At 57.3% G+C, this 24,150-nt stretch overlaps 2 protein-coding genes across 17 annotated transcripts in view; one reads left to right on the top strand and one right to left on the bottom strand.

Annotated features, from left to right (window-relative positions):
* SIPA1L3 (signal induced proliferation associated 1 like 3) overlaps positions 1-7,538 on the top strand; it is a 254,722-nt gene extending 247,184 nt beyond the window's left edge. For 6 of the 7 annotated variants that reach the window (XM_043437890.1, XM_043437892.1, XM_043437889.1 and 3 more), the window contains 3 exons: positions 697-832; positions 2,612-2,693; positions 4,126-7,538. In XM_043437890.1, coding sequence (XP_043293825.1) covers positions 697-832; positions 2,612-2,693; positions 4,126-4,269 — 362 coding nt within the window. In that variant the 3' untranslated portion in view covers positions 4,270-7,538. The remainder of the gene's footprint in view (positions 1-696; positions 833-2,611; positions 2,694-4,125) is intronic. The other variant, XM_043437895.1, reaches the window with a different exon arrangement.
* A 2,276-nt stretch (positions 7,539-9,814) lies between these two features.
* Positions 9,815-23,777, bottom strand: DPF1 (double PHD fingers 1). Of its 10 annotated transcripts, none has more exons than XM_043437596.1 (12): positions 23,470-23,627; positions 16,928-17,088; positions 16,744-16,851; positions 15,190-15,317; positions 14,831-14,920; positions 14,361-14,439; positions 14,045-14,176; positions 13,099-13,149; positions 12,887-13,006; positions 11,719-11,831; positions 11,053-11,164; positions 9,815-10,963 (listed from the first exon to the last, which is right to left on the bottom strand). In XM_043437596.1, the coding sequence occupies exons 1-12, from the start codon at positions 23,610-23,612 to the stop codon at positions 10,893-10,895; spliced, it is 1,308 nt and encodes a 435-aa protein (XP_043293531.1). In that variant the 5' UTR covers positions 23,613-23,627; the 3' UTR covers positions 9,815-10,892. The 10 variants fall into 10 exon arrangements, with proteins under 10 accessions (XP_043293531.1, XP_043293534.1, XP_043293535.1 ...); XM_043437599.1 differs by having other exon boundaries at positions 11,053-11,134; XM_043437600.1 differs by lacking the exon at positions 23,470-23,627 and adding an exon at positions 18,465-18,998.
* Between the last annotated feature and the right edge of the window lie 373 nt (positions 23,778-24,150).

The following is a 24,150-nucleotide window of genomic DNA, read 5'->3' as shown; positions in this document are numbered from 1 at the left end:
CTTTACCGTCTGAGCCACCAGGGAAGCCCCAGGACTCACTCAGCCAGCCACTCTTTGGATGCATTCAGACTGTTTTCGATTTCTGCCATCATAGGACCACCTAACGGTCCCATGTGAAAATGCAGGCACTGGCTCAGGCCCCGCCCCCCGAGCCAGTCACGTGTCTGGGGGATGGGACCTGGGCATCTTTGCTTTAACCACCAGCCCCATGAGACTGTTTCTCTCTTCCATATACCTGATAGTCTCTGTTTGGTGTCTCTCTCTGCTTTGGAAGTTTCACATTCATTCTCAGAGTTAGGACATAATGAATCCCTGTGTCCTCATCAGCCATTGTCAACCCTATCCACTTCCGGCCATTTCCCCCCCTCACCATTATTGACAAAACCAGGCCATTTCAGCTGAATTGGGGCGGTTCCTTGTCCACACTGTGCTCAACTCCTTTCTCCGTCCCTTGTATTGTGTATAAACTGGTCATCGGGTCCGGAGGCTTACTTAGAAACAGGATGGAATATTGTGTTTGTGTCCGACTTGGTTTGGTTTTTTGGCAAGAATCCCTCCTGTGTGCCTGTGTGATCTAAGCGGGTGTGATTGGGAGTGTCCTGGGGTTTGCAGGAAGGGGTTGGCCGTTGCAGGGGGAGGGGTGGTGTGAGGAGGAGCCGGGAGCCCAGCCGACCACCGCGCCCCTCTCCCCCGCAGTGCAAAGAGCTGTGTCGCTCTTTTCTCTCAACGACCCAGCTCTGAGCCCGGACGTCCCGCCTGCACACAGCCCTGTCCACAGTCACCTGAGCCTGGAAAGGGGGCCCCCGACCCCCAGGACCACCCCAACCATGAGGTGAGGCTCCCCTACCCCGCTGTCCAGGCAGGAGGCCACCCTGCAGGTCCCCCCACCCCCTCGGCAGTAGCAGGAGGGGCGGCCACCGCCTCATCTAACAGACTTTGGGCTCATCCACTCGCTGGGGCCCAGCGGAGACCAAGCAGTGTTGGTCCTGACCTTGCATGGAGTGATCATTGTTCTGCTGCCAGCTTTGAAAATCGATAAGTGGGGGACTTCCCTCATGGTCCAGTGGTTAAGACTCCATGCTTCCAACTCAGGGGCATGGGTTCAATCCCCGATCAGGGAACTGAGTTCCCATAGAAAAAAAAAAAAAAAGAAAATCGATAAGTGGTACCCCCGGTCTTCCCTGCCTGCTGCCTCACGTCCGCCCCCTCTGTCCACCCTGCTCCTAGCCTCCAGCCTGCCCTCTGCTCCTGGGTCTCCTCCTCTGCAGGTTCCTAAATTACGTACAGGTGCCCCTGACATTTATCTCTGACCTCGTCCCTGGCAGGCCCCAGGCCGAACGGACTGTCTGGGGACCCAGCGGTGACTGGGGCCTGAGCCCTATCCTCACGAGGCTTCCGGGGGTGGGGAGGCAGGCCTCTCCCATTTGTCATCTCACATTCGGCGCAGCATGTTTGAGTGCACTAGCTTGGCAGAAAATAGAATCACAAAGAGGGAGAGAAGATGGAAATGGCAGGCTTGCATGTCCGTGGATTTAAATAGTGCATTTCACACTCAGCTGCATACTTCACCGTGCAGTGACGTATGCGACAGTAGTGCACGCTACTCTACGGGCAGTTGAAGCGATGTTCAGGGGTGGTTTTGGCTCTTCTTGTTTTTCACCTCACACCCTGGCTTTAGAGCTCAACCTCAAGCCGACAGTGCTGGCCCCACTGTCACAGCAGAGCTGGGCAGTTCCAGGATGGGGCGCTGCAGTGGGGTTGGGAGCACAGTGCGTGTAGAAATGCCAGGGCCTGTGGCTTCCCGGCAGACCCCTGGACGACTCTTGCCCTGAGCTGCTGGCCCCCTCCCACCTGCCTCCAGCCTCCCCCTGCGACTGCAGCTCCCCAAGATGTAGGACCAGCAGGGAGGAAAGAGTGGTGGGGGCATGGGGGGTGGGCAGCGAGCCCTTCCTGCTTCTTGAGCGGACACCCTGCCTCCCTTCTCATCCATCCCGGGTGCGTGCATTCCCACCATGCCCAGAGGAGCCTTCTGCAAAAAGAGGCTCTCCCCTTCCTCTGCAGGGGCCAGGCAGCCCCAGGATGGGGGAACCCACTCAGGAGGAGCCACAGGCTGGGGTCCTGGGTACAGCGTCCCTGCCTGAGCCGCTCAGACCTCACACATCACAGGGTGGGCTCTCAGGAACGGGGGCTGTTACCATCATCCGTCTGGTTACTAGTCCTGCCCCCCAGGCAGGCCCTCCTGCTCACGTGCCCACTTACACACCCCGAGTGCCGGCTCCGTGCTAGGGCTTGCTCGGTGCTGGGTGGGTGGGTGTGGGGAGGGGGCTTTGTACCACGCTGCCCCGGGTGGTGGGAGGTGGGAGGAATTCCTCCTGAAAGTGCACACTTGGTCCCTCTGCGGGAGCACCGACGCTCACTTGAGGCCTGGTGCTCCCACGCCCCACCAGGTGAGGAGCCTGCCCCAGGCGGAGCGCAGCCTTCACCCCCCAGGCACCCCTGGGGACTCCAGCAAGGAGAGAACTGCCCAGAGCCTCAGGGACAAGAGGGGCCTGCACCCTGGGCTCCTCCCAGCTGTGGGCAGAGATCCTGACCCCGCCCCCTGCCTTTGCAGCGAGGAGCCGCCCCTGGATCTGACAGGCAAGGTGTACCAGCTGGAGGTGATGCTGAAACAGCTGCACACGGACCTCCAGAAGGTAAGGCCGCCAGGTAGCTGCCTCACATGGCACTTCTCAGATGCCTGGGGGCTGGGCAGGTGGGCAGCAAGGCTGGGGCTCCCATCTCCACCCCCATCCCGTCTGTTCTAGGAGAGGCCACCCAGCTCTGAATGTAGTCATGAGTGAAGAGCTTGACAGTAGGGAAGGCTGGTAACGCACCTAGAAACTCTTAGAAGGAGAATGAGTTGGCCCAACCTTATTGGAGGGCGGTCAGACCATATTTATCAAAACCATAATTGTGTACCTTGTCGACCCAGCAGTTTCACTGTGAGAATTCATTCAATAGAATTCCAAGCACGGGCACAGAGAGACCCGTGAGCAGGGGTGTTCACTGCTGGACCACTGGCCATAAAAAAACGGAGCCAGTGCAGCTGTCTGTTCACAGGAGAATGGTGACGTAAATGACAGGACAGCCTTGCAGGGGAATAATCGGCTGCGAATTAGTCATGGCAGAAATCTACGTATTCACTGACATACAGAAGAAGTCCAGTAACTCAAGGAGAAAACTCAGCATGCGGCAGACCTGTTTCCTAGTTTTAAGTAACACTTAAAAAATGTCTCCCAGCTGTGGGTCAGAGGGCTATCTAGAAGGTGACATTCCAGATGGTTCCTTATCTCCAGAGTGTGGGGAGTGAGGAAAAATCAGTGTGGAAGAGACTCTCACTTGTCGTTTTACATACTTCTGGGTAAAGGGCCAGAAGGTGGCCAAGTGTAATGTGGAAGCCTCAAGCACAGTAGTCGCGGGGGCCTGGGTTCAAATCCCACCCCACCATGTAAGGCTGTGTGATGCTGCAAACATCGATGCCTGAGCATGTTGCCCTGTCCTGAGAGGGCAGCCCTGCATCCACGTCCCAGCCCCCTCCTCACTGCATGAGGAGGTCTGGTCTCCTTTCCTGGTCCAGGAAAATCGGGGTCACAACATCCCACAACCCTTGGGTGGCTGCAGGACTGGAATGAGGTGATCATAGTAACTGTCACACAGTTACTCCACTTCAGGCTGTGTGCTGAGAGCTCAATATGCATGACCTCAGGGAAACCTCTCAACCACTCCTTTCACAGTTTTCTTGTTTTGTTTTTTTGACTAAACAGTGAGGCATGTGGGATATTAGTTTCCCAACCAGGGGTGGAACCCGCACCCCCTGCCTTGGAAACGTGGAGTCTTAACCACTAGACCACCAGGGAAGTCCTGTCAACACCCCCCCCCCCCAGTTTTAGAACTGGGGAAACTGGGGCCCAAAGAGCTTGACCTTCTCTGGGTCAAATGGGCCCATGAGGTGACCAAAGTTTGGGCTCATGAGGTGACCCGCCTGAGGTTACTCAGCTGCTGAACCCTGGCAGCTGGGCAAGGCTCACAGGCCGCAGGGGGTGCCATTCAGCCTGCGCCCCGCTGACACCAGCCCCTGCCCCACAGGAGAAGCAGGACAAGGCAGTGCTGCAGTCAGAGGTGGCCAGCCTGAGGCAGAACAACCAGCGGCTGCAGGAGGAGTCGCAGGCCGCCAGCGAGCAGCTGCGCAAGTTCGCGGAGATCTTCTGCAGGGAAAAGAAGGAACTCTGAGGTGGAGAGGCCACCACCCCCACCGGCCGCCTGGGTGGACATGGGCTCCTGCCCTCCTCTCCCTCGGCCCGGCCCCTGGTCGCAGGCGTGACCAAGATACTCAGCCCAGGCCCCACCGCCCTTTCAAGGACACGGACGCTTGGGGCAGCAGTGGGACCTGAGGGAGGCCTCCCCCGGCTGTCTACTCTTGGTCCTCGAGCCCCAGAGGGCAATGTGGTCTCCGGCCTCCCTCTGAGCTGCTCTCTCTGGTTCCTGGGGGCTGGGCCCGTGCCCACACCACCCCCAGGGGGCCCGTCCCACTCTCCTCACCCAACCTCTTCCTAGGACCAAGCCATTGGAAGCTGTAGGAAGGGGGGGAGGGCAGGAGTGAGTCTCCAAACCCCACAGCTCCAGGAGTTCACAAACCAGGTTTCCTCACCACATCCAACAGTATCTGGGGTGGTGGGGCCTTGACCCCTGCATGAAAAATCATGGTGGGAAACCGGCCAAGCGGCGTGGAAGCGGGGCCAGGGCTCTCCATCCTGGGTGCACTGGCTCCAAAAAGCATGGACTTTGCCCCCTCCCCACCCTATCCTCCAAAAAGCAACCAGGAGCACTTTCTCAGAGTTTGATTTATTTTCTTGAGGGGAGGGCATCCCAGGATGGAAAGAGGAAACGCCGGCATTCCAGAGTTAACTTCTTTGAAGGGGAAGCTATTTGCACACTTGGGACCATTTCCACAGTCTTTTTCGACCAGTCCCCAGACTGCCAGAGGCCGCGGTGCCTGGGCCCCTCCACCTTCGAGCTACTGACGCGGCCAGGCCCAGCGGCCTACCTCTCCTCCTCCATCAGCCCCGGCCTCTTCTGGACACCAGGAGGGCCTCCACCGAGGCCTCAGGTCAGGGCTGGAGAGAAACAGCTTTCATCTCCTCTCTGCTTCTGTTTTCCCTTTACAAGACCCCCAGCCCATCTTGCAGGTCCCCCAGCAGCGACATTGGACCCCCCCTAGGGAACACTGCAGTGCGCACCCCCATTAGGCGCTGGTTCTCCAAAGGCAATAAGGGGCAGCTGGCCGGGCAGCCGAGCCAGTGTGGTACTACGCTGTTCACCCAGGAAACAGAGCTTCTTTTTTTTTTTCCTTTAAAAACAAAATATATATATATATATTTATTTTTTCATGTAGAGTTGCGCCAGAACAAGTCTGTATGGTCACACAATCTGTGGATTCCCCCAACCTCAAACTGAGGACCGAGGCTTGTTCCCCGCTCCCAGTGGGCTGGGGCTCAGCTGGGGGGACTCAGAGGGACAAAAGCTGAGCAGGCCTGGGGACCCTGCTCCAAGCAGCACACTCCGACTGGGAGGCCAGCGCTCGGCGTCCCAGCCCCACGTCCAGAGATCCCCACCACCTTCTCTCTGGGGCCAGAAACCTCAGGGGAGGAGGCCCACACAGGACACAGACTTTTAAGGAGCAGGAGAAAAGGACCCTGGTCCCTGAAGCGACACTGCAGTCCCACAAGAAGAGCCCTCGGACCTGCCATCTCCTCTTCCCCAGGAAGGGAGGGGGAGCGGCCCTTGGGGTCCTCAGCCCTGGCCAACTACTGTGATGTCTCTGCCCCTCTTCCCGGATCCCTTCTTGGAAGGGTTCTCCAGGACCACCCACCCCACCCCCACCCCTTTCCTCCTCAGACCCTAACCTGGAGCCTGCCCCGCCCCCACCCTCTTTTTTTAAGTCATCTCCTACCTTCAGATCATTTGAATCATCTTGGGGACCTAATCATGTACATTAACACGTGTAAATTAGGATTTTTGGTTTTGTTTCCTGTTGTTTTTTAAGGATCTCTGCAAAGCACATCTATTTAATTCGAGTTTGGTGAAGATAGCAGAAGGGTTTTTTGTGTTTTTTTTTCCCCTCTCTTTTCCCCCCAGTATGTTGATTTGTTTCATCTGGATTTTTTTTTTTTTTTTAGTTCTTTATTGTCTTTCCCTCCCCACCTCCCCTCCCCATCCCAGTCTTGAGATTTTCTGGCATGTTTCTGGAGGTTTCAAAGGAAATAAATGTTTCATAGAAGTGGCTTGTGTGTTCACTAGCTGAGCAGCCCCGCAGAGTCCCTGACAAGAGGGGATGATCCAGCATCAGCCTCCTGTCCCCCTCATCCCAAACACCATCACCCCCAGTGCGTGCACACCTCTAAGAACCCAGGAGCACCATTCTCACCAACTTCTCTTTCTCAAAACCCTAGCAACAGAAATCCAACACAGAATGTAAGAAACGTGAAAAGCACAAAGTATAACCCCTGGACTGCCAGGGGATTCCTTCAAATGTAAGAAATTCTTAAAAAGAGGGAGGTTCTACCCTCACAAGTCATATACCGGAGGCCCGAAACCCAGACCTGGGGTTTCCCTGGTGGTCCAGTGGTTAAGAATCCACCTTATGATTCAAGGGACGCAAGGTCAATCCCTGGTCCGGGAAGATCCCACATGCCTCGGAGCAGCTAAGCCCACACGCCTCGTCTACTGAGACTGCGCTTTGGAGCCCAGGAGCCTCAACTACCAGGCACTGCAACAAGGGAAGACACTGCAGGGAGAAGTCTGCACACCACAACAAGAGAGGAGCCCCCGCTCTTCACAACCAGAGAAAGCCCAAGCGCAGCAACGAAGACTGACCCAGCGCAGCCAGAAGTAAATGCGTTGAGACAGAAAAATGAATTTTTTTTTGAAATAACGATCAGCTTGATCTCAGCTGGCCTTGACCTGCAGTGGCTTGAAGCAAGATTTCTGTTCCTGGTCAGAGATTGAGGTCGGGCCACAGCAGTGAGAGCGCTGAATCCTAACCACTAGACCATCCGGGACAGTGGCCGGTGAAGGCCCTGGCCCGTCAGTTGTGTAGAAATGGGTTTCCACATAGAAACGGAAAGTACCGAAATAAGTGTCCATTAGGAGGGAAAAAGAGTACAGTCTGTGTGGATTAGACATATGGGTGGGCTCAGAGAAAGTCACGCCCTCCTGGTAGTTTGAATCACTTTTACGGGGCATTTCTTCAGGGTTTCCTTTGGCCAGTCATCTTGCATTGTCTGGTTCGGAGTCCCTCTTTGGTTTATCCCAGGATCCTCTCGTGTGCCCAAGCATCTCTTAGCCAAGATGGATTCCAGCAGAGAGGCCTATGGGTAGGAGTTGACATCACTTACTATGAGGTGACTTCCCCTTCCTTTTGACCTCCAAGGAGCCTTTCTGCACATGTGTAGTGGGGAAAGTCTACTTGACTTGGAGAATAAAGAATGTGTGGTCTATTATCTGGGCAGGGTCCAGCTCTTCTCTCTCCTGCTATTTTGAAGGATCTGTCCACAGGGGAGAAGCCAGCTGTTCACCCTAGGGCCCATCTAGCTCCTACCTCATGGTTTTTAAAATCTGGAGGTGGTACAGAAAGAAAGCTGGATTTTGAGCTTAGTAACTCTGTTCTCAAACTCTGAGCTGCAAGACTCAGAACAGAGGGGCCCCTGCCTCCCAGCTGGGCTGTTGCCCCAGGCCACACCCTCCAGGCGGGCGCTGGCTCATTTGCACCCCCTCCACCCCCGTCCCCCACCCTTGCCTTCTCTCTGCCAGTCGTCTAGTTGGTGGTTTGGAGTGAAGAGCAGCTGCTGCTTCCAGTCCCAGAGCTCCGGGCGTTGTCAGTGTCTTGGAAAGATACTGGTGTCCCCTGGGACCTCAGCCCTGGGTCAGACCCTCATCTAGGGGCTCTCATGGCCAGGAGGGGTCCTAAACCCCTGGCCTCAGATCTGCAGCTGCCCTGACGAAACCCCTTTTGCAGTTTGACCCAGGGATCGGGGTCAGACTTATTTTCCAAATCCCCAGATTTCATGTGAGAATCCCATGCTCCGGCCTCTTGTGGGAAGTCTGGGTCCAACTCCGCCTGGATCCGAGACGCAATCCCACTACCTCTTTACAGGCCTTGCCCCACGGCTGGGGCTTTCTGGCCCACCTGCCCATTTACCTGTGCCGGACTTTATCATTTCTGAGCTCATACCTGATGCTTCTCTAACCCAGACCCCCGCCCTGCAAAGAAAAAAAAAAAACCTTTCCCAAATGGGTACATATCCTTTTTCCAGAGGAGGTGGACCAACTATTTCCACACCTCCTAAAAAGGTGTTCCACACCTCTAGAGTGTTCCAGACACCCTCCCTGTCTCCGCCCTCCTTGAGGCTCCATCTTCAACCCCGGCTACCCTCCCCCACCGGCACGGAAACGGTGGAACAAGCTGTTCTCACATCCTCTCCTGGCGCCTGTGACACACACCAACTTCCAACACCCCGCAACTCACACACGCCAGCCCGTGCTCTCGCCCGAACTGTGCCCTGCGCGTCCCTTCCCCGGCTTGCCCCACTTTTCTGCTTCCTCTGCCTGTTTCTCCCCTCTCCCCCCAACCCAAGCGGGCGCCCTCCCTGCCCGCCCCCAGCCTCTCCCTCAGCCTCCCACCCCACTTCTGGCTCTCCCCTCACCCAGCCTTTGAATTCTTTCCTGCTTTTGGCGCTCTCCAGGTTTTTCTATTGTCTCCCTCAGTTCTTGATGTCCTCTTCCCCGTGAAGTGTCATCTCTGTATCATTGTCCTGGGACTTTGCCTGTCCTGGATGCTGACTTCATCTCTCTCCCCAAATGTACCTCCTTTTTCATTCTCTCTTCCCCTCTCCTGTTTGATGGGCCCTGGTTCTCTGCCTTCCCTCACGGAATCTCTTCTACTTCTCTCTCCAAATCACTGATTACTTCTCCTTTCTCTGTCTCTCCCCGTGCGTCTGCTATTTTTTATTACTGTTATTTCCTCTCTCCCACTAAATCTCCATCTCGTCTGTTTTCTTCCCCCATAATTCCTGTGGCTCCTTCATCCACATCTCTCTCCCAGATCTATGTCTTCCCTCTCCTGCTCTTTTTTCTGATTTTCTAAAAATGTGTGACTCTGATAGCTGTCTCTCTCCTGACCGTTCTTGTGTCCTGGTTCTCACTCTTCACCTCACCTCACCCGAGTCTGTCATTCCCCTGATGTCCCTGGATCTGCACTGTTCTTTCCTTTGCCCCTTCCCCTCTGTCCTTTGCCCCACAGCGGGGATGGGGAGCTCCAGGGGATGTCTGGTCCTAGGGTGAGGCCCTAGGGTGGTGCCCCTGCTCCCTCCTGTAGCCCCAAGGGGAGGGCGTCTTCGGCTCTCCATCCCTACCCTTCCCCCAGTCCCCAGCTTCCCGCCTCCCTCCCTCACTGCTTCCCTCCCTCCCTCACTGCTTCCCGCTGCAGCTGCAGCAGTCGGTTGCCAGGGCAACCACAGCTGGCTGGGTGGGAGCCCCCTCTTCCCCATCCCCCCCCTTCTCCTTTCTCCTCCCCTCCACCCCAGCCTCCCCTCTTCTCCTTTCCAGCGAGGCTAGGAGGAGCTGGGACAAAGCCAGAGAATGGCGGGGGGTGCCGAGGGGAGCTGGGAGGGAGATGGAGGTAGGGGCCCCGCTCCAGCTGTTCACCTCGGTTGCTTCTCCCCTCGCGAGGCCCCATCTCCCCTTCTCGGTGACGCCCCAAAGCAGCCTGAAGAACGAAGCCAATGATGTGGGCAGAGGGGTCAGCCCCACTTTAATACACAGAACAAGTTAATTCACAGCAGAGGCAGGCAATAAAGGAGACTCGTTGACAAGGGGGGGTGGGCACGCCTGGATTGGGGGGAGACTCCCCCAAGCCCACCACTTCCCCCACTTGCAGTCTCGATTTCCCTTTTTTTTTTTAAACCCGAACAACAAACACACACAACCACAAGAAACAACCACGCCCCCTCGTGACCCGAAAGTGGCCCGCGAGGGTGGCAGGGAGGGGCAGGGAGGGGAAGGGGGAGAATCTAGTCCATTGCAGAGTCTGTGCTTCTCATTCCAGCAGGCGCTGGGCAGGGGCCCGCCTTGCCCCACCGGCGACAGCCAGCCAAGGCCGGCAGGCACGGAGTGGGCACGGGCAGGCGGGCAGGGCTCTCGGGGAGGGAGCAGGAACGGAATTCAAAACCATGGTTCACGTCGTCATGCAGTATCCACGGTGGGCACCGAGAGGGGGCGAGGGGTGGACACCACGCCCCCCGGCCCAGGGCACAAGGAGGGGATGGTGCCCGTCTTGGGTGGGGAGGTGGGACAGCTGCAACTCCAGGGGCTGGGGGGAGGGGCCGCCAGGCAGGACGCTGGCGTAGACTGGTGCCCAGTAGATGCGCTCAGCAGTGCCCCCTCCACCCAGCCAGACCTTATAGGACTCTTTGTTATATATTAATTTCTCTCTTTTTTTTTAAGTTTTTGACTTTTTCTTTAGAAAAAGGCTTTGTCCATGCCCCCAGCCGGCATCCACCACCCCTCGTGCCCGCCTAGAGGCGGGGTATGGCTTTGAGGGGAGCAGAAGGCCCTGGTACCCATTTGCCAAGGGGGTGAGGAAGGAGGGAGGAAGGGAGAGGACCCTGCTGGGCCCACCAACCCACAGGGCAAACATTCCACTTGCTCAGAGGGGAGGGGGTGGCCCGGCCCCCTCTCTGGCTCCCCCGCCCCTCCCACTGTGGGGCGTTAAGGATGGGGAGACAGTGGAGGAGCTCCAAGAGGAGAGGCAGGTAGGCAGGCATCACCCCAGAGGTCCGGGCGAGCCAGAGCCAGGCCTAGGTGAGGGTGATGTAGGCAGACGCCTTCTCTTTCAGGTGCCGAAGACAGAGGTGACAACTCCAGCTCCCTGCGGGGCGGGCGGAGGGCAGGGAGCTGGGTCAGGTCTGGGCAGGGCTGCCCCCACCCCCAGCCCCCGTCAGACCCTCCTCCTCTCACCTTCCGGGGGCTCCGCCATGGGGGGACTCAGGCAGTACATGTGGTAACCCCGATCGCAGTCGTCACAAAACAGCAGCTGGTCCTGGGGGGTGAGACCCGCCCAGCTGGCACCCTGGGGGTACGGGCACCAGAAACCGGGGTGGGGGGCGGGGGCAGGGGCCAGGTCAAAGGGGCTGGGGGAGGTGGTCCTCTTGCAAGACAAAGGGCTCTGAGAAGGTCATCTCTGCAAAACCCTGCTGGGCCACGCCAGACGCCCTTGAGGACCGTCGGTTTGTGGTTTGTAGTTTGGGTTTTATAGGAGTCTGTGGGACATTGAAAATGACACTGAGATGGTCTGGAAGTCATGGGTTCAGGTCCCAGCGGAACCATGTCCCTAGCTGGGTGACCTCGGGCACGTGTCTTCCCCTCTCTGAGCACGGTGTCTTTTCTGTGAAGTGGGAACAAGAGCACCTACCTCAGGGCGGTAGGGAGCACTCAGAGAGTGAAGAGTGTTAAGTGCCGGGTTCAATTAATGGCCACTAACAACAGTAATGATACAGGTTACTGGTGTTCACAGGGAGGGCGCTCCAGGGAAAGGCGTGAGGCCCAGCTGGCAAAGAGAGCGCTGCCAGGTGTGGAGGCTGCCTGGGGGCAGGTCCCCGGGGGAGGGCGCAGACGGGTACTCACGTCGTTCTCCGAGGTGCCACACAGGCTGCAGGACTTGCACTCGATGCACTGCCAGCGGTAGGTGCGCACGGCCGCCGTCATGTTCACCGTGAACTGTAAACACGAGGGGTGTCCTGGGGGCCGAGGGGCAGGGATGCGGTTAGGGGTTGTCATGCCCCTGGTGGCTGCTGACCCTGGGGAAGCCCTGGGGGCTCAGCCCCGACCCCCTGGCTCACGAGGCCTGGCCCCGCCCAGCCCACGGTGCCCCGTGCCCGTTCCGCAGGCAGCGCCGCCCCGGCCACCAGTCTCCTACCCAGCCACCATGGCAACCACACTCTGCTCCCCAGAACACCATGGCAACCGCATTCCATTACCCACGGTGCTGTGGCAACCACTTTCTACCACCCACAACACCGGGGCAGCCACGTTCTGTTAACCGCTGTGCTGAGGCAGCCACATTCCATTAGCCACAGCCGAGTGGCCAACCCGTTCCCTTAACCGCAGAACGTGGCAACCACAGTCTCCCAGCCACGATGCCACGGCAACCGCCTTCCACAGAGGGGTCCCCACACCCTGGTTCCCTGCAGCCCAAAACCATTACACACAATGCCACAGCAACCATACCGTTAGCAACGTGACTGTGGAGCATGTCAACCCTCTGGTCGTCCCACCAGCCCAGCGCAGACCCACAGCCACGACCCCAGGCCGCCACGACACCCAATCGCCATGACAACCATATTTCACTACCCGTAATACCATGACAACCACAATTCATTAGCCACGGTGCTGAGGCAACCACAGTCTCTTACCCACAAGTCCACCTTGGGAAACCACATTCTGTTAACCACAACTCCATGGCAAGCGCCCTCTGTTGCCCACAGCATCCAGGCAGTGGCGATCGCTGTCACAGCCCACCACCCCATGGTGTTTTGGCAGCCATCTTTCACTGTTCCCCATGCCAGACAGGCACGTGCCGGTGCCCACGATGCCATGACAACTGCGTCCCATTGTTCCCAGAGCCTCCCTGACCCCACTGAGTTTCCCACAGTCCTCAGCAGTTGAGTCAGCTGTTTATCCACCAGGATGCTCTGCATTCGCCCCAGTTCTCTCTCCTCTGCTTCCTACCCTCCAGATCTGGAGTCTCTCCACCCCGGCCCCCAGAAGCCTCAGATGGGGGGGGGGGCATCACCTGATCGCCCACAGTCCGCACAGGAGATGAGGTCCTCAGGACACCCTGTCTTCTTGGAGCCCCCCAGGCAGAAGTCGCAGTAGCCGTTGGGGATGACAGTGCCGTCAGGCGCCTTCTTGGCTGAAAGACAGCAGGCAGGGGTTGGCGGGGGCAGGAAGGGACCCTCAGTCCAAGGCTGCTGCAGAAGTAGGGGTGGAGGGAGGCATCCCTACCTGTGTGTTTCCTCTGTGACTCAGGGACCCAGGCCAATTCTTTGTAAAACTCTGGGGGTGGGGGACAGAGAGAGGGGCTCTCACCACAGGCAAGGCTCCACCCTGCCCACGGCCTCAGCCCCAGGGGTGAACCCCTTGTCCAGGCATGGGGGAGGTGAGGAGAGGGAGCCGCTACCCCAAGCTGCATTCAGCAGCAAAAGAGAGTTGCAAGGAGCCCAGGCAATTCTCATCAGGACCCCCCAACTCTCTGAGAACAACTGACAGGGCCTCCTTATTAGGTAAAAACTTGGCAGGTACAGCTTTAGGAAAAGCCCCCTGCTTCCCCCACCCATATGCACTTCTGCCAGACAGCCACCCCCAACTAAGCCCCAACTAAATAAAAATTAGGTAGAGGCCACTGGCCATGATCTGATATGGAAACAGACACTCAGAAGGAAAATTCTGAACACAGAGGTGCTTGGGTGTGTAGTAGGGGTGGGATGGAGAGACTGCTCTCTCCCACCGAGGAATGGGTGGGAGGATGGTTCCTCCACTGGCAGAGCCTCTTCCCAAGCCTTCCCCCATCCCTCAGCTGTCGAGGTTGGCACTGGATTGGCATGGGCGGATGCCAAGGGTTCCCAGGCCATGGCCCCTGCCCCTTGGCCAAAGCTTAGCAGAGGAAGGAGGAAGGGAGGCAAGGAGGGAGGGGAGTCATCTATCACCCCCCTCCCCAAGCTCTAATTGAAACAATAAATCAGACCCAGAAATATTACGCCCGGCCGGGAGCGAGGGAGAGATGGTTGGTTGCCATGGCAACCCCAGAGCCAGCATCCCCATGGTTGGTGGGGGGAGGGGACCGCTGAGCTGGAGATTTTCCAGAAATGTCTAATGTGCCCCCTCCCTCCCAGGCTCCTTAGCCCCCACTCCCAGGGCCCCTCACCACCCCACGCCCTGCCCGCCTGCTCACGTTTATGGTTGTTTTTCCGGTGGAAGGGCAGGGCGTGGCGTTCGGCGTTCTCCTCCCCCTCCTCCTCAGCCAGGTGGGTGTGGGTGTAGTGGTAGCTGAGCCCTGGCCGGTTCTTATACCGTTTCCCACAGACTGGAGAGTGAGCAGGGAGGGCCAGTCAGCCCTCCAGCCCCTGCCGCCTCCACCCTGGCCTCCAGGATCACACCTCCCCCCTCTGCCAGGGTCCAGAACAGGAGGGAAGGGGGCCAGTGCGGGGCAAGGTCTCTGGGTCCCACTCTCTCTCTCTCTCTCTTCCCCCCTCTTCAGAAGGACTCACTATCACAGACATACGGCTTGTCTCGGTCCTCCAGGGAAGCGGTGTCCTGGCGTTTCCGGAGCCCCCCGATGCCGTATGCCTGAGGGGAAAGAGTCAGGAGTAAGGGGCCAAGAAAGGGAAGGAGCTAAAAGAATTTTCACCATTTGGGCCTGAAAGCCCAATCAGAGTTCTACCACTTCCTAGTGAGTCTAGAGTAACTCTCTTGACCTCTCAGAGGTTCCATTTTCTCATCTGTGCCATGAGTAGGAAGTTAGCTCTAACCCACTGTACAATCTCTGTTTTGCAAATGACTTAATATGCCCAAGCCTCAATTTCCTCACCTGTAAAATGGGTATAAAAATCCCCTACCCCTCCAGGCCGCTCTGAGAGTTAAATAAGGTAAAATTGGGGCAGGGTCTGAACACTGCACAAGCAATCAATGGAACCTGCCTTGAGAGGAAGGGTGATGGGGGGAGGTTTGGGAGCAATACCTTTCCTTTGGCCCTGTTCTTCCTCCTGGGCATGTCATCCTCTGGGTCTTCCACTTCAAGATCATGCGGAAACTCCAGTAGTTGCTGTTTCTGGGCACCAGGAGAAGGGAGACTGGGGTCAAGAAACGGGGTAGTCTACTTTGGGAGGTAGTTCTGGGCATAGCAAAGATCAGGGGTGGCAGGGCAAGTTAGGAGGTCTTCCCAAAAGAAGATGAAGTGTGGAGGGATGGAGACAGGATGCTCAAAGGTACTAGGGAATCAGGGGAAATTTCAGAGCAGGAGCAAGATGGGCCAGGACACAGACCGGTTGAGAGGGCAGCCACAGCCCCTGGACGGGTTGGGGGGGTGGGCAGTCCTACCTGGCAGTCCATAATGGTCTCCTCCTCCTTCAGCTCTATCTTCTTCTCCCCTGTCTCGGCACACAGGAGAGCCTCAAGGACTGGCCCTTCGGGGAGGCCACCCTCCTTCTTCAGCGGTGCTTCACAGTCTAAGGACAAGACCACGGCAGGTAGGAGGGGGGTCAGGTGGAGAACTTGTCCCTGGAGGAGGACTCAGACTGCCCAGGTTGGGGAATCATGCTCTTTGCTGGAGGAAAGAGGCTTTCCCACACTCAACCAGCAACAGACTCAAATACTCAACCATCCATACCTCTCTCAATACTTCCACACATCCTAAGGATGCCCAGACCCTGGAGAAGACACAGTCAGACCATCAGAGACCATCAGATGATCAGAGACCATCATATGACCATTGGACATATTCAGGGAGAGACATGGCAGGACCCTCCTGTATAACCACATAATATAAATAGGAGACCCTACCCAGACCCCCACAACTGGAGAGAACAGACATTCAAACGGCACACATGGGCATACACAAGGGAGATACAGACAGATCATCTGAGACAGCCAGACACACAAAGGAAGAGATACACCCAGACACTCAGATACACCCAGACTCATGGAGGAGACATATTCACACCCCTGGGCACACCCAGAGACACTCCAAAAGAGAACATTAGACCATCAGATAAACCTAGACCATATGGGGAAAACACAACCAAATGGTACCAAACACCTGAACATACTTAGCGGGGAGAGAGACACACCAGAGAATCACTCAGATGGATACACATACACACAGGTGATACAGACAGTCCCTCTGGGACAATCAGACACACCCAGGAAGACAGAGCCAAGATGGACACGCCAATACACCTGCCTGGACCCACACAGATCCTTGGTCATGCCTGAGCAAGGGAAGAGAAACAGCCAGTGACTCTAGTAGTACTGGACACATTTGAGAAGTGATAAAGCCAGACACTCATGGAGCAGCAGACATGGGCAGAAATACACCTAATACAACAAACAGACACTCAGGGACGAGATTCTCCCAGACATTCCAGAGCATCTGGTACTCAAAGGAAGAGAGACACTCAGGAACAGACAGACCAGACACACTTATGAGGAAATAAGCCTGGAAACACCTGAGAGGAGACACGAACACCCAGACACACTGTACTACACATGGAAAAAGTTACAGCCAGACACTGACACACCCAGACACACTCAGACAGCCACAGGAAAAAATAGGCAGATACTCTGATACATCCCAACTCACAAGGGAAGAGATATACAAGGACGGGATACACCTGGACACACAAAACAGACACCACACTCTGTTCAGGAATGCACCTGGGTCCGAGGAGAAGATGCAGTCCAAAACTCAGGGGAAACTGGAGAGTCTCTGCACTAACCCCAGACACACGCCAGCAGACACAGCCAGTCACTCAGACATGGGCCAGGAGGGAAATAAAGGCAGATGTTCAGACACACAAGGGCATCAACACACTGATCAGCGAGTGGTGTGGGCACCCACGGGGGCCACCCCGGCACAGGACGGACCCCACCTACCGATCTTGTACTCGCAGGGCCGGAGTCTGGGGTCTTCCAGGATGTTGAGCCTCCGTTTCTTTCTCCAACAGCGGGCCGGGTACGTATAGATCTGTCCGGGGGCCAAACCTGGAGTAAGAAGGGCGGTAAGAACGCGGCCGGGAAGCCCGCGGCCCCGCCCCACCCCCGCCCTCCCTGCCGGTACCCGGGCCGCGGTGGGTCTTCTCCATCCAGATGTAGCAGTTGTTCTGGGCCACGCCGGTCTGCGAGTCGAGGAAGGGCAGGCGCAGGCTGCGCTCGGCGCACAGGCGCGCGTTGTAGCTGCGGCAGTGCTCGATGGCCTCGCGGTAGAAGTCCTCGCCTAGGCTGCGAGGGGCGGGTAAGCGGGCGGGCGGCTGTCAGCAAGGGCAGGCGCACCCGGTCGCCCAGCACCCCTCCCCCAGCCCACCCGCGGGAATGGGTGGGCCGACTCCTCCAACCTCACCTCTCCCCTCCGGTGGGGACCCAGGAGCCCCCAACCCGGGACTCAAGCGGGCCTCGAGCCAAGGTGTGGATACAATATAGAAACAGATAAAGATACACCAGGACACATCCATTCAGGCACATATCCAAATCCACAACACAAATGTATCGCACATACTCACACAGGATTCACACACAAAGAGAGACATATCCCAAGACTCACAAAGGGAGAAACAGACACATCTCACATATGGGCACACACAAATATCTACTGAAAAACACAGATCTCGCAAGTTCCATAGTGTAGAAACAGACAGATCACACACGTGTCCATGCACAAATATACATCACATATCCAGAGACACACAACATAAACAATCACCCACACAAAGACATACAACATGTAAACAGATTACACACCACAGACACTCACACTCACTCATGCATCCAAAGACACACACACAGGTACACAAATGTTAAGAGAAAAAATGTTAAAACAAACTACCCATATAAGCACTTACACACATATCCAAATACACAACACAGATCACATACAATTCAAATACACTCTACAAAGAAATCACACAGATTCACACAGGATACACACACACAGTCACAAAGATACACAATAATATAGAAACCAACATCTAAAATACCACATATTCAAATACACAAAGATACACATGTACTCAGTGTAGAAACAAATCCACCCATATTCACACAAAAATTTGCACATAAATACAGGAATACCTACATATCCAAAGACAGAGAACACAAACGATGCACAGTTTCAAAGGACATGCACACACACTCAAAGACTCAAATATCCAAAGATACCTAGAGTAGAATAAAAGAAATCAAATACACATCCACACACATATCCAAAAATAAAAAATAAAAAACACCAGAATCCGAACAAGTGACACACACTCCATATCCCAAGACAAAGGTACTGTGAGCTTCACTCAAGTTTACCAAGGTCCCCCCGCCCCTAGTCCATTTCACCCTCTCCCCAACCCCGGGGGTCTCAGGGCGGGACATGACCCCCTTTCCCGAAGAGGACTCGGAGTTCCGCACACTCTCCGCTCCTCCAGGAGCCGCGCGTCGGACACGGTTCTTGCCAGAGACCCACAGTCACACACTCTCGCAACCCCGCGCAGCCCGGCCCACGGTGACAGCCCCCCAGACACCCCATCGGCCCCACCCCCAGCCGCCACACACACACACGCCCGCGCGATCCGCCCGCACGCCCTCCCCCGCCTCCCGCCGGCCCGCAGCACCTCAGGGGGCCGGGGATGACCGTGGCCATCTTGCTCCCCGGGTCCTGCCCCCAGCAGGTCCCCGCCGGGCCGGTCCTCCCAGCGCTCGGGCGGGCGCTGAGGCCGCCCATCCATTCATTCCCGGGGGGCGGGAGCACCGGGGCCACAGCCAATCAGGGCGGCGGGGCGGGCCCGCCCGGGCCATGCTGGGAGTGGTAGTTCCCCGCCTGGGGCTGGCGGGACCCCACCGGGAAGCCGGTCAGAGGTGGGGCCCGAGGCACGCCGAGCCGCTCACGCAGGCTCACCCGTGCACACCTCGGAGTCTCGCACATGGGTCTACACTCACGCATGCACACCTGGGCTCGCACACACCCACACACGGCGGCTTACACACACATTCACACATATACTCACAGCCTCCCACGCAGACTCACGCACACTCCCTCTCCCACACCTTCGCACAGACTCGCATACATTTGCACTCACACAAACACTTGAGTGCCAGGAGACTTAGAGACACCGTACAGATGCCCACGCAAACGTCCCGCCAACGCACGGCTCCCTGACGCCGCCCCCTGCCCCCAGTCCCTCCTAGCTCCAGAGAACCCTCTCGGTCCCGGTCTCTGGTCACCGTCCGGGCTGTCTCTCTCACAGGGACCACGCCCGACTCAACGCCTTCCCAGGCCTGACAGCAGCCGTGCTAGTTCGTTGTGTACTGTAGCCACACTTCTGGGTTCAAATCCTCTGCCACTCGGTGGCCATGTGACCCTGGGCAAATAATCTTTCTGGGAATCAGTTTCCTCATCTGTAAAATAAGGATGATGCCTCCTTGGATTGTTGTGAGGATTAAATGAGTAAGTATTGGGGTGTGCATGTGTTAAGTCGCTTCAGTGGTATCTGACTCTTTATGACCCCGTGGACTGTAGCCCGCCAGGCTCCTCTGTCTGTGGGATTCTCCAAGCAAGAATACTGGAGTGGGTTGCCATACCCTCCTCTGGGGAATCTTCCCAACCCAGGGATTGAACTCTTTACGTCTCCTGCGTTGGCAGGAGGGTTCTTTACCACTAGCGCCACCTGGGAAGCCCTTAAATGTTGGTAAATTGCTTCAAAAGTCACCTAACAGTGACTTCACTGTTGGTCCAGTGGTTGAGACTCAGCACTCCCACTGCAGGGGGCACAGGTTGGTTGGGGAACAAAGATCCCTTATGCCACACAGTTTAGCAAACAAGCAAACAACAAACAAAACAAAAGGTACCTGGCAGGTAGTAGGTGTTCAATAAATTCATTCATTCCACAAAGAGGACCTGATGTGTGCTGAGATGTGAAATGGTGATAGCTAACCATCATTAGAAAGAATAACGCTTAGCATATGTGTGTTAGTCACTCAGTCGTGTCCGACTCTTTGCAGCCCACGAACTGTAGCCCACCAGGCTCCACTGTCCATGGGATTCTCCAGGCAAGAATACTGGAGTGGATTGCCATTTCTTCCTCCAGGGGATCTTCCCGACCCAGGGATCAAACCTGAGTCTCCTGAATTACAGGCAGATTACCCTCTGAGCCACCAGGGAAGCTTGGCATATAATAGATGCTTACAAAATATTTGTTAAGAATAAATATACTGAGTTGCCACCAAGTGCAGGCACAGTTCTTTAACAGAGATTCACCTGTCTGATCCTCATAATGACCCACCAGGATGATATTATTACCCCCATTTTCCCGGAGGAAGAGAGTCGCATGCCGTCAACCCCTGGTGTTTGCTTGAAGGTGAGACTAAGAGAAGTATTCACTCACCCAGATGTCTGTACCACGTGGGTCACCCCCTTCTTTCTGCCACTGTCACCCACACTGACTCCACCCTAAGGGATGCACAGAGAGGAAGCTGACCTATGGAGTCCCAGCACTTGCCAAGTCCCACTCACCCACACCAAACCCACATCCCCATCCAAAGTTCCTGTTCAGGTTTGAGGCCTTGCATGGATAAAAAGGCCCACAAATGTCCTTGTCTACCAGGGAGCTCTCCAGCAGACAGAAGAGGCCTTAAAGCCCTCCCCTCTTTTGTCTCTTGATGCCCCCACCTACCTCCCTGATGAGAGAGGCCCCCTCCAGGTCTTCCACACCCATGGTCACTTCTACACACACACACACACACACACACACACACACACACACACACACACACACACACACTTCCCTGGTGGTCCAGTGGTTTAGACTCCACAATCCCCAGTGCAGGGGTCATGAATTCAATCCCTGGTCAGGGAACTAAGATCCTCTAGGCAGCAAGGCATGACCCCAAAACAAAAAACAAAATACACACACACACACACACACACACCTTTAGTCTTAGACCCCTTCCACAAGCTCTCCCCCATCTGTCCCAGGTAAGGCCTTGACCTCCCTCTCCTCAAACCCCAAAAGCAGGGAGTGGGTCTCTGCTTCACATCTGGCCTAGAGCAGATGGCAAGGGGGTGAGGCACCTCATGCATCACACGTCACACAGTGCCACAGGGACACTGGCACCTCAGTCACTCTGGCCTCCAGGTCCCCTACAGTGGCCACCCCGATCTCATCCACAGTGAGCCCTGCCCCCTCAACCCACCAGCTCAGCTCCGAGAGCCCTTGCCACCTCCTCTGTCACCTCCCACCAACCTCCAATACACCCTTACACTTGCTCCCCACACCTCTAGCCTCAGGCACCTGGCTCACCCCAGAACCTTGGCATCAGTTTTGCTCAGCTTGGAGCCTGAGTGCAGAACACTCCATCAGCTCCCTGGAGGCCCTTGTCCACTAGTGCAGTTTGACCCACAGCTGACACCTGGAGAGGGGTCTCTCTCCTCTTCCTTACCCCTAGTTACCCTCACAGACCCCTCAGCTGCAGTCAAGCTCCCCTGTCCAAACACGGGAGCTCCCCATCCCCCCATGCCCTGTGTGGAAACAACCACAAGTGAAATCAACATTGATACTAAACAGTAAAGAATCTGCCTCCAATGCAAGAGACCTGGGTTTGATCCCCGGGTCGGGAGGATCCCCTAGAGTAGGAAATGACAACCCACTCCAGTATCTTTGCCAGGAGAATTCCGTGGACAGAGGAACCTTGCAGGCACCAGTCCATGGGGTCGCAAAAAGTCAGACACAACTGACATTTTCACTACATTTAGTCAGAGTCAGGCTCAGTACCAAGTGCTTTACAAACATCAGACCAGCAACCATGAGATAACAAGAACTCTAATGATGCCCCAATTCACAGATGGCAACACTGAGGCTCGAGGTTGGGGAGGTGGTTAGTGCTCAAGATAGGGTTCCAATGCAGGCAGTCATAACCCTCCAGAGCCCATTCCTAAGGGGACTGGATTCTCTCGGGAGCCAGCCCCTTCCCTCCCCTCACCTCCTGTAGATCCCTCAGAAGGTGAGTGCAAAGAGGGCTACTAGCACTCCCACCCCCAAGCTTACTCAGGTCTTCAGCCGCCCCTCCGCCCGCCCCCAATGGCTGCCCCACACCTACTCCAAGAGGTCAGAGTGAGGAGGTCTGGATACCTATGATCCACCAACCTGCACGGGAGCCCCGTGCCAGCCAGTTTGAGGGTGTCCCTGATAGGGGTAACATGTCTGTGTTGAAGATTGAAGAATTAGAGCGAGAGGGAGGCAGAAAGTGTCACCGTTACACACCGTCTCACGCCTACCCCAGCCCCACACACACCCTCCAAGCCGGCTTGGCTCTCCGCAAAGCCACACGTGTAGGCGCGAGCTTGCAAGGCCCGGCCGCTCCTGGCCCACCTGCCCCCACCATCAGAAACCTGAAGCTACTGGGGGCCTTAGGTCCGGCCACCCCAGGAACAGCCTTTCCGAAGGGCGGGGGGCGGGGGGCGCCCCAAGCCCCTCCCCCACCCCAACCCCCAGCACCCGTAGCTCAAGGTCAAGGTGGCGGAGGCGAGGGGCTGCGGGGAGGGTGGGGGAGGTCGCCCCGGCCCCTTTGTGCGGCGCCGCGGGCGTTCGCCCTCCGCCTCCTCCCCGCCAGGCCGGGGAGCGGGGGAGGGGAGGGCCGCGCGCGCCAGCCGGGGAGGGAGGGCCGGAGCGGCCGCGCGCCTGTCACTCCCAGCCCGCTGTCACCGCCTGGGGAAGGGGGCGGGGAGCACGGGGACCCAGGAGTTCGGGATCCCGAGGAAGGAGCGAGAGAGATGGAAAGCGAGGGAAGAAGTGGAGAGAGCGAGGGCTGGCCAGGAGAGGAGAGGGCTAGGAGACAGCTTAGGCTGGAACCCAGGTGTCCAGGATGCCAGCGGCGGGGCCCGGGAGGAAGCGAAGCTCGGAGGAGGCACGCGGGCAGGGAGAAACGGAGGGAATCCCCGGAGACTGAGGGCGCTCCCAGCACCCTCTCCCGAGGCATCCGCTCCCCAAGGAGATAGGAGATGCTATCATTACATGTGTACGGGCAGGGAGAGGCAGGGAGTCCACGGTCTAAACTGACCGGAGCGTCAGGGCTTTAGGTCCTGAAGACCCGGGAAGAAAAAAAAAGGTGGGGAGACAGCAAGGATCGAATCGGGGACCCCCGACGTCTCAGCTCCCTCCCACCCTGCGGCCGCGCAGACAGAGGTCCCCGGAGAAAGAGAGGGGAAAGAGAGAAAGATGCTTTTGAGGAGGTAGAGACCTGGGAGACTAGAGTCCGGACTTAGGCATTCGTACTCCCAGTCCCAGACAGGGGCAGACCCGGCGCCCCCAGAGACTCGGAGGAGGAGAAGAAAGCCCCTACCCCCACTCTGGGTGGGGAAACGGCCTCCGCCACCCCCAGCCCGCGCCACATTCCTTCACTGACAGCGACAAAGAAGAGGCGCCCCCGCGACCCTGGAGTGGCTCCTGTCCCCAGCCCCAGGGGGGAGACAGGGGGTGGCGCCCCCCCAGCGGAGGGACAGGGGGACAGGCTGGGGGCCCCATTCAACTACCACCGCCCACTGCGTCCCCCTCCCCAGCGAGGGCGGGGGCAGGGTTCGGGTAGGGGGCGGGATGGAGGGACGTGGACGGCGGGGACACTCACGACTTGAGCGGGTTCTGAATGGCGGTGGCCATGGCCCGCTCGGCTGGGCCGCCTCCGGCCCGGGGCGCCGCTGCCGCCGCGCGCGGGCCCAGCCCGGCCTGCGCCGCCCGCTCTGCCGCCCAGCGCGCTACGATTTCATTCATTCTTGGGGCTGCAGCGCGAGCGGAGCGGGGCGGGCCGGGGGCGGGGCTCGGCCAATCCCCGCACCTCCCGGCGCACGACGGGACGTGGAGTCTAGGGGCGCGCGGCGGCGCCCGAGGGCGCCCCTGTCCGGACTACACGTCCCAGGGGGCGTCGGGAGGACCGTGTGCCCATTGGCTACTGAGGATACAGGGCGGGGCTGGGCTCGCCCCAGAGCATCCTTTCCCCTCCCTGGAGTGCTCCCTTCCCAGCTTCGGCTCTTCAACCTCCAAGAACCACGGGCGCGCGGGAATGGGTGGTCGCTGATTTCTGGGTCTCCCCTGGGTATGTGGATGATCCCAGGGTCTGTCGTGTACTGTCTTTGCCTGCTTCTCTGGTGTCTCTTGTAAGCCAGTCTGTAAACAAGCACAGGGGTTAATCAATGCCTTTGTTCGTTTATTAAGTGCCAGGCACTCTTCTAGGCACTGGGGAAACAGCATGAACAACAGACAGAATTGCTGCTCTCAAGGAGCTGAGCTGTGAGTGGAGAAAAACAGATGA

The sequence above is a fragment of the Cervus canadensis genome, chromosome 18 (genome assembly GCF_019320065.1).
Source record: "Cervus canadensis isolate Bull #8, Minnesota chromosome 18, ASM1932006v1, whole genome shotgun sequence".
Taxonomy (NCBI): Eukaryota; Metazoa; Chordata; class Mammalia; order Artiodactyla; family Cervidae; genus Cervus; species Cervus canadensis.
Note: the sequence above shows the minus strand (reverse complement) of the source record. Positions and strands in the feature narration are given on the sequence as shown.